The sequence below is a fragment of the Pavona decussata genome, unplaced genomic scaffold (assembly GCF_977016875.1).
Source record: "Pavona decussata unplaced genomic scaffold, jaPavDecu1.1 SCAFFOLD_166, whole genome shotgun sequence".
In the NCBI taxonomy this organism is placed as follows: Eukaryota; Metazoa; Cnidaria; class Anthozoa; order Scleractinia; family Agariciidae; genus Pavona; species Pavona decussata.
The window spans coordinates 621,394-634,682 of record NW_028145577.1 but is presented as its reverse complement, the minus strand read 5'-3'; the positions used below and the strand labels follow the sequence as shown (position 1 = coordinate 634,682).

The following is a 13,289-nucleotide window of genomic DNA, read 5'->3' as shown; positions in this document are numbered from 1 at the left end:
TTTGGGGAAATCCAGAAATCCAAGATGGCGGATCCAAGATTGCCGCAATTTGGCAATAATGATGTCATTACAACGTCATATGACATAACAAATTCTCGTTATGGACCTCAAAAAAAAAAAAAAAAAAAATCTTTGCAAGTGCTATCTATCCTTCAAGTCTCGTTGTCATAGCTTTTGTACTTGCGAAGATTTGGAGCTGAGGGTGGATTCCCCAATCTCCAGAAGACCAAGAAAGAGACGGCTTAGATAGGTTTAAGGAAGAAACTAAGAGCCATAACCAGGCTATAAATTAGCTTACACATTTTTTTAGTATTAGTTGAAAGGTGGAGGCGATCAATCTTTTTTAAATGAGACTTGACTAGACACGTCACTAAAATATGAAGTATAATCTATATTAATTTTGTATTGCGTTTGGTTGTAATGTAACGTAGAATGTTATCGCCTAACTCTGGAGATAATGTACTTGAAATATTCAACGCTGTATGATTACTTTCTATCCCTAGCTGTGATATCCTCGCAATTCGCAGTGGATCATTTGCTAGGAGGTTCAGTGGTGACCTTGGATCATTTTACTTAAGATCGATGACAGCTAAAGATCATGACACCTTGATTGTAATAGAGTTCACATCTGATGGATCGGTTACTAAAAGGGGCTTCAAGGCTAATTACAGGATCTCTCCAGCGCCCAAGAGGCTAGCAGCTACCATTTCAACGACGACTTCACCAACAACCAGCCCACCCATCCTTGGTAAAATAAATTATTTATTGATCCGTATTGTCAGCACGAGCGGGCGATATGGCCTCAGCATTGCACGTGGTAAAACCACTGCCTTGCATGTTATCCCGAAGTCTCTTGTTCATGTCATTCACTCTGATGATAGCCAGTCAGATCATCAATTTTTGCATTTTAAGATTGGTGTCTTGGATAAAAATTCCATTTTAACCCGGCTCGGACAATGTTTTGTTTAAACATTAAGCAACAAATAATGACATCCCCTCCTTTATAATTTAGCAAGTATAAAAGCTATGAATATGAGAGATAGGCACTACATCCACAGGTATTTCTTTACATGTCCACAGCGGGAAGAGATGATGGCATAGAACGCGGGAATAACGCCAAGATTTCAAACTGGCAGCCATCTTGGATCTGCCATTTTGGATCCCGATTCCCCGAATCCTCAGTAAGCAGTAAAATTGACCAAAAAAAGATCAAAATGAAAAAAAAAAAAAAAAAATTAAAAAATTAAAAAAAAAAAACATCCTGTGCCCACCATGTTAACGTATAATTCAGTAACCCCTCATCTACCATGCCTTATTATATTGTTCCCTGATAAACTTTTGAAAGAGCCACGGAGTTTTGTGTCGATTACGCAAATATAAGAAAGTTTGTTGTAGATGTTCAAGATCAGCACGTTCAGAATTTCCACCCCTACCCAGCCGTTCTAGATAGGGTTAAGTCAAGACATGTATTGATTAATGCGGCTATCTTTTAGAATGTGGCGGGACACTGAAAGGTTCTTCGGGATCATTTGGGACTCCTGGATTTCCTGGATCTTACAGCAACGAATTGAACTGTACATGGACTTTGCCTGTTCACGCTGGAGGCTACCTCACACTCAAGTTTCTAGTGTTCCATACAGAGAAATGGTAAGGACTAAGTACACTTAGAATTGCAAACGATGTGAAAAGGAGATTCTTATTTGTGAAACTGCTACTACAAGTCGATCAAGTTACACCCTACTCAAGCCAACGTATTCTAGAAGCGAGCTTGTAAGGTTCTATTGGGTCCCCTATTCATACTTTTTTATTGTCTGTGTTCACAGTATTGAACATTTTCATTTTTTCGTTTATAAACGAGTTTGGATTTAGGAGTAAGTTGTTCCACAGGGAGTTCAAATTTGCTGAGGTGAATTATTTTACAATCGCATTAAACCTATCAAGACCGTTTTCTTTGTGTCCTCCGAGACCGGGGCGGAAAGTGGAGGTGGTCCGCCCCACACACCTACATATCTTCGCAAGAAAAAGCGACGACAGGGAGACTTGGAGGATAAAACGTTTATTCAAAGTTGTTTCCTTTTATGAAGCCATATAACATGGTAAATAAGTCATGATTACCAAATAGCGGTCATCTTAGATCCGCCATCTTGTGTTTCTGGATTTCCCAAAAACGTCAGGAAAGCGCCGAAATTGAATGAAACGTAATCAGAACCAATAAATAAATACTAAAATGTCAAGGCCCTAGACCCTTAGGAGGGGGAGGGGGGTTGCGGACTCTGCCCACGGCGACTTTGGACCTGCGTAACTTTTTTGTTAATATTAGAGCAAACGGCATAACACTTCAAGACTTTGCCACAAATTTATCCGGAAAAAAAGTGGTCTGATAGTGTTCACTGACTTTGATATTACTATGGCAGCCAATTTTTGACTGGTATTTATTTTTCGAAGATAAATAATCCCTATTTAAAATGAAGAAAAATAATTTTCGTAATGTAACGTTTTTTTCTGTTAGCTCCAATTTGTTTTGATGACTTTTCGTTTAATTTCGTCATTTTACTGAAGTTTTGGGGAAATCCAGAAATCCAAGATGGCCGCCATTTGGCAATCATGACTTAATTACCACATCATATGACGTCATCATTTTCCGTTGCGGGCCTGAAACAAATTTGGACAAGCTAGCCATCCTATAAGCCTCGTTGTGATAGGCGCTATAGCTTATTGGCGAAGTTATGGAGGGAGGGGAATCCATCACCTCCCCCCGCCCCCTCGCACCCCAAACCCCCGGTCTGGATAGGGTTAAAAGGGATTTTCTACGTTTTGGAAAACATGTCTGTCTCAAATTGGCTGTCATGGTAACATCATGAACGCCCACTTACCGTGATAAGCGTCCACATTAGAATTCCAAGTATGCTTGAAGCAATGGAGGTTGTCAATCAAGATACGCGGTAAAATTTTGCACACATACATATGGCGTGATCAGGCTTTTAACTACTCCACGTACAAAACAACCACAAGGTTCATCATGCATCCTCAAAAACTTCGAATTGCTTACCATTTGTTTCTCGTGATTTTTTTACTACAACGACAGAGAGCTTTGCTATTTCAGCAATTATACCACTTTCTCATCACAGAGGAAGAATTTAGACTGAGACGGAGAAATAGTCGTCTTCGTCGTCCAAAACGCGGAAGTAAGGCCTACATTGATAAAAATTTGAGTTTTCCATGCTCTTTTCTTTGTTCGTAAACCTTGGCCCTGAAGTAAGCAATCGAGTGAGATGTGCGGGTCTTCAATTTCCCACCAGATGCGAACGAGTTTGATTGATGTTTCAATTTCTTTATCTTGTTTTGATAAGGCGTAAGTAAACTGTTAGCCTAGTTGAACGTGACTTGAAAGTGTACTTCGGCGGCTTTGAAGAACACGCGTTTCCAAGGCTACAAAGTAGCCTATTTACGCTGAAATTAGACCCGTTCACATCTGAAGTACGCCTCAAGTATGCTTGAGGTATGCTTACTAAGCTTAGTATGAACCCACCTATTAAGATAGTTATTGAGGTTCAAAATCACCGCGGGCAGAATCCCTCTCCCCCTGATATAGACAGGGTTAAAACAAATGCCAGGTTATAAGCAATTCATCAACACTCTCAAATGGGAACATTGCGCAAAGTTTTCTTGTTTTGTCATTATTATTATTTTTTTCAGTTCGATACGTTTGTCACGCTTTCTAACTGAGAGCACCAGTAATGCTGCAAAGTAGAATAAACTTACCGCAGTTACCTTATTAAATAGAAGCACTTCATGAAAAATGAACGTGTAACAAATTTAATTCAAGGGTTGAGTTGTTTGAGAAGGAGAATCGGGGAAGTTATATTCCAGATTAATAATGACTCACCAAAATGAGCTATACACATATGATATACATTTCGACAAAAATTGAGGTGAATACCAGGCCTATGAAAAAGTAAAAAAAACCTCGTTTTATCTCGCAGCTGTGACTTCGTTGAGCTTACTGACAGCTCAGGGGAAATATTACAGAAATACAGTGGTTTGAAGTCTGCATTTGATGTCAGTAACACAACACGGATACAGAAAGTTAGATTCACGTCCGACAATAGTGTTAAAAGACCTGGTTTCCTGGCCCATTATGCAATTACAAGTGAGTGTGGGATATTTAACAAATGGACGGCAGTTTTCTAAGGTCTTTACTCACACATTCCATAAAATGCCGTCATAAAATATTCAAAACTCAAGTGGAATCACGATCCGCAGGCGAATGGTTTCACTGCCAAGTTTTGAACAAAGTTATGGCGTCATTTATGGTCAAAAAGAGTATAGACCGTAGAAAAATGCCTTCGATTTATTTTTTGTAAAAACGTACTAGAGGAATTGCCTCTATTTTCCTTTACGTCATTTTTATTGTCTGCACTTTCAAAGACAATAGCTACGAGCCAATCAGCGCGCAAGAATTTTGAACTGTTATTGTAAAATTTGGGATATATTGAGTAGTGATGAATTTTCAGTCAACGCGACGGTCTTGTGATATGATCATGAAATTTGGAAGCAGTGATTGAAGGCCTAGTCTCTTCCTGCGGGGTTTCTTTAGACGTAAAAATGCGCCCTGGTCCAATTTGTTTAAGAGATCTGGCTAATATACCTCGTGGCTATCTAGCAATGTACACCAGTGAATACATTTTCTCCTTGGATAGCGCCTTATCCAATGGATAAAGTTACCCGCTCTTTGAACGACTGTACCAAGGCTTAAAAATATACACGAATTAGCCGTCCATGGGACTTAGCGCCCCCGGGAATTCTGTGTAATTGGTGATGGACCAGCAATCAATCCACAAGGGAATACAGTCAACTCTCGCCTTGCGGACACCTCGCCATTACGGACACGCCGAAAGTACGAACAGCAGCTAAATCCCCGTCAAAAATAACAGGCGCTTGACTGTAATAAATTCGCGCTGTTACGGACCCTCAGTATATAGCACACTAACTCGCAGTCACGAGGGTGTCCGTAATAAAGAGAGTTGACTGTAGTTATGCTGCAGTCGTTTTACGGTAGAGAAAAAGGGTCTGTAAATCCGTATTCGTTTGTATGAAACATTTTCGAAAATGTTGGTCAACACCAGTGCGGTGCGAGTTCACTCTGTTAGCTGTTGCGAATCAATATTCTCCTGAGAGTCAAGAGCCCATGAATAGTAGGTTCCTTATGGCACAAAAACTCATTGGGCTTCAGCCTCTTCTGGTTTTGATGAAGGCTTAGTAGCGTTTGATTGCTACTTGGAAAGCTTCTTGAAGAACAAAACGCGCCAAAAAAGATCCACAACATCTGTCGAGTTCCACATACATCCGGAAATGAGGCTCACCATGTCCATCAAGGACCTTTTGTTATCGTCAAAGTCCAAAAGCATGCTGGTCACCTTGTTCGCAAATGGATTACTAGCGCGCTTCTCCAGCAACGCAGCCATCAAGCTTGTCGGGGTTTACGATAACAAAATCAGATGTCTCGACTGTGAAGAAGAACACACCCACCAAGAGGCGGACACGCTGATCCCTAACCAGGTGTTGCGTTCACTAGATGAGCATTTGCCGCAAGAAATTTGTGTATCCTCTCCAGACACTGACGCACTAGTCTTGCTGCTCGACTTGTTTTCCAGTGGACGTCATTGAAATCTGAATAGCCTGAAGTTTTTTACAGGCGAGGGCGCAAACTACAGAGAGATTGATGTTATTCAGCGAGTCCTAGCAATTGGAATACATAAGTGTCAAGGTCTGATTATGGATTGCACCACTTTACCGGAGCCGACTGTGGAGGGAAGTTTGTTGGTATCACGAAGAAAACCTGGGTAAAAGCTTACATGGCACTCGATGACGACCATCCCGCGATCGACTGTTTCAAAAAGCTTGGTGAGGGTCTTATCCAAAACCAGTTAGCCAACGGAGAGCTGCCGACTCAAGTTAAAGACCTAGAGAAATTTGTGTGCCAAGTGTACTGCAAAGCGGGACCTAGCACCCTTCCTGAACTTCGATAGGAGCATTTTTGATCCAGGAACTTGGAAGGTGAGATGCTGCCTCCAACGCGTGCTTCCTTACTCCCACACATCACGCGCGCAAACTTCATGGCCATGCGCGACAAATCCTATACCACCAGCTGCCCAGATTTTCCTCCCATTGAAAAAAATGGCTGGTGTGAACACCAAGGACCATAGGTTCCTGTTATGTGCCTGTCTCTCCCTGCACCCCAAGCTGTTATTGAGCTTACCAAATGCGGCTGCAAGTCAGACTGCAAGGGACGCTGTGGCTGTTTCAAGAACGGAATTCCATGCACTCCTCTTTGTAAATGCTTTGGAAAATACTGTACAAATCCATTCACAGATGACACGCGAGTTGATGACGAGGAAGAGGATAATGATGCTCTAAGTGTATGAGAACTTAAGTCACATTTTATGCACGAACACTTTTAACGGAACTGTACATTAGTATTATACCTAACAGAAAGAAGATGACTAGCGTCTGCATTGTTACTATGGGACTAACGAAAGTCAATGATATTTTTGTATGAGAAAACTGAAAGAGTACATGCGTTTAACAAAAAAACAAGGAAAATAAAGAAAGTTCTGCACTTTAATAACTGGATAACGCTCGTAATGGAAATCATTTGTTAGTTAAAGTTTATAAAAAATGCACTGTTTTGCTTTAGAAAAATGAGAGTTCGAAATCCAAGATGGCGGATCCAAGATGGCAGCCACCAAAATGGCAGGTGGTTAATCCTGACGTCATCGCTGGTTGCCATTGTAACCAATTTAAGTCATACGATGTACATCATCAAGATCAAGATTCGTGTCAAGTTTCGTCGATGTACCGTGAGTTAGAGCAAAGATATTCGCAAAACGGTTTTTGCATCTAATTAGCATAAATTGATCCTTAAGTAGCCCGAAACATGGGAAGACGGGGTCGGAAAATTTGAACCACAACGGATTCTTATGATTCGACTCATAATTAGTGCAAAACAGCTAAAAAATCAATTTCGGCACAAAAGTCCTACGGGAACGATTTGTCGGACATACCGGAGCGCACTAATTTGTTAAACTGTTCATTGCAATGTTCTATTTGTGGCAAAAAGAACAAAAATAATATAAAAAATTGAAATAAAAAAACACCCTTCATTAGAAAATATTTAAATCAGTCACAACAGTAGTCATATGATCATGGCCATTATCATTTCTTGATTTCACAGATACAACGTTAGAGGCTTTAGAGCAAGTCCAAAACCAAACGACCCCTGCTAACGCTGATGGCCTGGTGTAGAGACGGATTCCAGAATTACCGAATTCTTGGAAGAGCAGAAAACAGCATCAGAATTCAAAGAGAAGCTTTGACTCATCTACTGTATGTGCGTGTGCGTTTTTGATGAAAAACTATTGTGATAATTTTTTTGCACTTTAATTTGAGTTTTTTTCTTTGGACCAATGGCAGTAATTATTTAATGTAATTTTTTGTTTTAGTTTTTTCAGCCAGAGCAAATACATGTAACCGACGCCAAGCGCGGGAAAACGCATGCGCCCAAGTCACAATTGGTTTTGGTTTTGCTTCTCATCGGTTAAAAAAGTGGCGTGAGTTTTGTCAGCCAATCACAGAGCCTAGTAACGCAAAACCGAAGAAAACGCGAAATTACTTTCGACACTCAAACTGAAAACCGCTCTTTTAATAGCAAACAGTTTTCGAACTACATCATAGATTTCATCAAACTAATGAGCAACAGCCGAGTTGTAAACTGAAGAATGAGGAAAGATCCTTAAGGCTTGGTCTACAAGTTTCTCATTAAGTGTATTTGTTGGAAACAAAAATTGTTGAATAAACTTGGAAACTAGTGACTTCAGACTAGCAGTGTTTCAATATTTATTTCAGGTTCTGGGCAGTCTCCCTTTTTCGATTTACAGCATATTTACAGGTTCTGGGCAGTCTCCCTTTTTGAATTTACAGGATATTTACATTCTGAGCAGTTTTCCTTTTTAAATTAAGAGGATATTTACAGGGTGTAAGCAGACCTCCTTTTTGAATTAACAGGATATTTACAGGGTCTAGGCAGTCTCCGTTTTTGAATTTATTGGATATTTACAGGGTCTGAGCAGTCTCCCTGTTTAAATTTACAGGATATTTACAGGGTTTGAGCAGTCTCCGTTTTTGAATTTACAGGCTATTTACAGGGCTTAGGCAGTCTCCCTTTTTCAATTTATAGAATATGTACAGGGTCAATGTAGTCTCCCTTTTTAAATTTACAGGATCTGAGCAGTTTCTCTTTTTACATTAACAGGATACTTTACAGGGTTCGAAATAAAATTTACAGTATATTTACATGGTCGCTGTTTTTTATCTTCAAAATTTACAGTGTCTTTCATGGAAATGTTTTACATGTTTTAGCCAAAAAATTTACATGATTTTTACAGTATCTTCCAACCTCTGTAAATGTGAAAAAACTATGTAAATTAGAATTTACAGTATCTTTTGGATAATTTACACGATTTTACATGCTTTTTACATAGATGTAAATTTTCAATTTTTCCAGTGCAACAATGTTCAAGTTACATCTTCTGTCGATTTTCATACAAAAGTTGAGGTTCCTAATTTGTATAATTGAGGAATACTGGTATTTAGTAAGCGGCGCCAGGGTCTATTCGATAATAAGTAAAGACCCGAGTCTTTGTCTATGCATAATTATAACATAACGCGCGTGCTTCCTAATGTAATTCATACTGGCGTCATCCTGGTGCATTTCACAACATTCGCACAGCCTCGCTTCCATCAGATGACGTGTACAAGTCAGATGGGAAAGCATGCGCACGTTACGTTATAAAAAAACTTTTTTACAGAAAGTCAACAGCGGGATTATGGCGTCAACTGCACCGCATTTTATTTAAAATATCAAGACAATAGCCTATGACTCCAAACAAACGATGCTTACCATACCACTTACGCTTTTTCCCAAAAAGTAACCGTATAGCAGCTACAAGCCTTAGGGTCAATAAATATCCCCCTGCGATTCGAGAACGAGGTCAAACCCGTTGCCATGGCTCTTTGATGCTTTGAACTTGAGCAGATCGTTTCCTCTGGAAAACTGTGTTTAAAGATGGTTGTTTTCGAATCAGGTCCTCGAAACTTATCGGCTCTGGTTTCCTCATACTACGTTTGGTTAGAGGTTTCGCTAGACGGCTACGAGAGTCTTCTGCAAAAAAAATATGATTTACAAGTTCAGACGGCATTTTTAATTGCTAGCAAATTTTGTCATAGTTTGCCAATCTTCAAAGGCGTTGACGTCCGCCTCTTTGCTCGACAAATTTTCGTAACAGGTAAAGATACAATGGAAACGCCAATCAATAAATTATAAACGCTTTGCGTTTTCGCTAGTGAGGGGAAGATAACCGCATTAAGCGATGTCCTTAGTGATTGTGGGACTCAGACAATTTGAAAATGAATTTCAATCCATTTCTCGCGAGTTTTAAGGAAAAAATGTACACCTAGCATGCGGCGCTTTCTATCTAAAGATACAGGAAACAATTCAAATGGTGTAAAAATGTAATAGTAGAGACCATACTTTATTTATTTAATTTTTCGCAAAAGGTGACAAATACAAATTTTCGGAAACATAGCTGTCGTCATTGTATCACAACGAACTTCAAGACATCAGTACAATCAAATGTTGTACCAGATTGTTGCCAAAAAGATAGTAAGAAAAGTTTCAAAGTTGGTGTTTGCCTAGTAAATACTTGATATGTTCAAAATCCGCTCGGGATTATACGCTTCTGGGAAGCTTTGCGCGCATTCTTTCAATTGTTTATCACTTATCTCTACTGCCCTCTGTATCATCTGTTTCCTTAGTTGTTTGTTACTAATACTATTGAAAACATAAGAAGAAAATTAATATTGATATCTATGTTATCGTATTAATGTGGCTTATTATGGACAAATTTATACTGGCTAGAGATTTTTGCCAGTGAAATTGTTTATGACAGCAACACAGTCGAAGGCAAAACATAGTGAGGGAAAAACCATCTTGTGATTAATTGTAATTCTATTCAGCCCATTATCCGTTGTAATCTCTCGATCAGTTCATTTAACTCCCAAGGATTCGGGAATTCTAGGATGGCTCTCTTCACCAGGTTATCCGCGCTGGTTGGTGGTGGGGCCATTAACTGGGTCTGCACCTGCTGTAAAATCTGCAACGTTGCATCTGCGGTGTAGAAAAATCCCCAGTATCAATATATAAAATATTCTTTTCCTTTTTCTCAATAGGAACAGGTTAATCAAATTAAAGGTTAAACGTAGGTTAAGATAGTAGCATATACACAAAAAAAAAAAAAGATGAGGTTAAAACTCAATGTTAATATAGTAAAGTAACGGAAAGTTAAAATTGAAATTGAAAACAACGCTAAAGTTAAACTAGTTAAAAATTGCTATAGACAATAAGAATTTAAAATTATCGCGAATTATCTAAGAACAATAGGCTTGCTTAGAAGGGTATCACTTAAAATGGCGCTAAAACTCTTGAAGGTTGTCTAATTCGCGGATGCTAAGCGGAAGAGAGTTCCAGAGTTTGGGGGCAGCGAATGCTAATGCGCGATCACCAAGCGTTTTCCTGGTAACCTTCTTTGGCAAGTCTATCAAGGACTGGTTCATATGCTAACACTTCCTATCGTGTTTGCTAGCCACACTTGCTTCAAATTCTTATTTTTTTACTATCTAGTCTAATTCGGGACCAGAACTGGACGCTTTACCATTCATTAAGGAATGTATTGAAAGACTTGTGTAGAAAGAAATAACAAGGTGTTAACATACTTCTAAAGTTCGCAATATCCCCAGGAGATATCGGTCTTGTCAGAGTAGTTATAATCTAAACAAGGAAGGAGAAATCGTTAAGAAAAAACCACACTAGGCAAATGGCTGACACACATATCTGTTTCCTTCAATATAAGCAACCTTATTGGCAAGTTATGCTTAAACTGTTAAAGCAAACCTCAAGTCTTGAAATACCATCTAATTTCAAACATGGAAATAGTATTTCTGTGCCGTCGGACAAAACAGGATTTAATTATTGCCATGTTGGATGATAAAATGTGGAGTTCATGACGTAATGAGGTTTCTCAATTATTCACACAAAAGAACTCTGCTTACTGAAAATAGTGGCAACCGTATGAAATCATAAAATTCAAGATGGCGGCGAGCGTGAAATTTCTTAGGGAAAACAGGCGTAATCATATCTAATTTTTGGCATTCTTGAATGTTATTTCTACTTGTCAAACTAGAAATTAGAATTGATAAATTGTTTCCAACAATGTAACGTCAATTTGTTGTCATAGTGAAGGTTCTCTTTAATCGCTTCAACCATATTTACATTAACACACGTTTTAATTTTTTTTAACGCAAAAGTGGCCTTTAATTCAACCGAGATAAAACTATCAGCAAGACTTTACGAGGAGAAATTCTGCTTCACCCAATTATGTGAATTACCCAAATTAACTTTCCATGTTGTATAGCTCATTTTATTGTTAGTTAATACCTGATTGATAATTCCTGTGAGAGATTGCAGCACATTGCTGAATAACCTGCAAAATAGACCACTTGGTAAGCACAAGTCTGACATTCCAATCACGAATGAAAAGAGGCCTCAACGATTTTGTCCGAAACACCTCTGTTACAATAGGATATCACTTAAAAGGGGCTGTGTCACCTATTTTTAGTATCACTTTGAATGATCCACAGATATATTTGTTTCTATAGAACGTTGAAATAATGGTTCAGTTTTGTTGACAGCAACGTTAAAAGTGAATAAAAAATAGCATTAATCAGCTTTCGCTGCGGATGGTTAGGATGAATATGGATTTTAACTTAAAAAAATTGGTATATTTCGTTTTAGTTTTTAGTTTCAGTTTTTCATGTGCAGTAGCTTACAGAATTCACTAAAACCTAATTAAGGTTTGTTTTTCCTCCGAGACATCGGTGATCTTAGAGCAAATTCTTGTAAGAGGAAACTCAGCTGGTCTACTCTTTCGTCAGTAAAACAAACATTGTCACTCTTCCACTCTGTAGTACCCTAAAGGAGCTTGAGCCAGTCAGTCAATAAATCAATCTGTGACCTGTTCACTCAGTTCTTCTCACTCAGCAATCTAATCAATCATTTAGGCATGAAGTCAATCAGACAGTCAGTCAGTTGGACAAAGCAAAAACTGCCAATTTAGTTAACTTTTCCTAAAATTTGCCTGAAAGTAATATAAAATGACGTATAATTGTCATTGTGCAATGGCAGAAAAAATTGTCAGCCTGGTTTTTGAAATTTGAATTTTTACGTGTGTTGCCAGTTACGGTTACATTTTTAAACAACATTAGCCTTGATATTTTCGAGTTCTAGAGAAGATTGCTCTCTCAGCCACAGAAGACGAAAAAAGCGAGGTCCAGATATGGTTAAAAGTAAGTCAGTCAGCCACTCAGTTACGTGGTAACACAGGAAGGCACGTTTTTCTTAGTTAGCCCCATTGGATCTATCCCCCAGACTGGTGATAGGAAAAGGAGACAAATCTGAAGGAAGTTTTTTCTCTGTGTCTATGCAAACAGTCGAGAACGGTGCCTAGGGAAGGCATCCCCAGATACTACTGATGCTCATTTATTACACATTTTTAATATTACAAACAACATTAATGGCAATTAAAACTTTTACCAACCTCTGCAAATCAGGAGGAAGCGATACACCGGGCTGCACTATTGAAGATGACAAGGTCGGTGCTAAGCTTGATGTGGTTGGAGCGATTGTTAGGGGTGTTGACATGTATGGAGAGGATGGCGGTAATGCAGTAGCTGGGGACGAAGAGGAAACCATTGGAGAGGAAGACGGCGTCGACGGAACAGACGTTGTTGGTGGTGCTACAAAATAATAATCAAATTGAAAATTTAACTGTTTATTTCTTCCTTTTTCTAAAACAAAAAAAGAATAGACGAACCGATAAATAATCTTGCCAAAGTTTCGTTACATGACATGTTGCGACATGAAAACGCATGAGATAACAAAATTAACAAGCCATGACATAACAAAGCATGATGTGGTCTAATGTAACATAACCCCGAAGGTAACGCAACGGAAAGTTCTATTTCATTACACATGACATCGTCGTGTCGTATTATATTCCGTCTCAACATTTATGTTTATAGCCTCAACATTCTTGGAGCCAGGAAGGAAAATGGCGTAAGGTGGAGAAGGCAGAGGTATCAAAATCTCCGTTGTGTATGTTTCCTCTATTTGAGTC

General features: G+C 38.9%; 2 protein-coding genes across 4 annotated transcripts in view; one reads left to right on the top strand and one right to left on the bottom strand.

Moving 5' to 3' along the window:
* LOC146464277 (sushi domain-containing protein 2-like) overlaps positions 1-7,868 on the top strand; it is a 31,357-nt gene extending 23,489 nt beyond the window's left edge. For both annotated transcript variants that reach the window (XM_085129991.1, XM_085129992.1), the window contains exons 17-20: positions 504-748; positions 1,494-1,647; positions 3,984-4,150; positions 7,235-7,868. In XM_085129991.1, the coding sequence (XP_084986117.1) occupies positions 504-748; positions 1,494-1,647; positions 3,984-4,150; positions 7,235-7,305 (637 nt within the window). In that variant the 3' untranslated portion in view covers positions 7,306-7,868. The remainder of the gene's footprint in view (positions 1-503; positions 749-1,493; positions 1,648-3,983; positions 4,151-7,234) is intronic.
* A 1,690-nt stretch (positions 7,869-9,558) lies between these two features.
* The window catches only part of LOC146464276 (sushi domain-containing protein 2-like), a 29,763-nt gene continuing 26,032 nt past the window's right edge, over positions 9,559-13,289 (bottom strand). For both annotated transcript variants that reach the window (XM_085129996.1, XM_085129997.1), the window contains 4 exons: positions 12,711-12,909; positions 11,552-11,597; positions 10,831-10,885; positions 9,559-10,225 (listed from right to left, as the gene is read on the bottom strand). In XM_085129996.1, the coding sequence (XP_084986122.1) occupies positions 10,071-10,225; positions 10,831-10,885; positions 11,552-11,597; positions 12,711-12,909 (455 nt within the window). In that variant the 3' untranslated portion in view covers positions 9,559-10,070. The remainder of the gene's footprint in view (positions 10,226-10,830; positions 10,886-11,551; positions 11,598-12,710; positions 12,910-13,289) is intronic.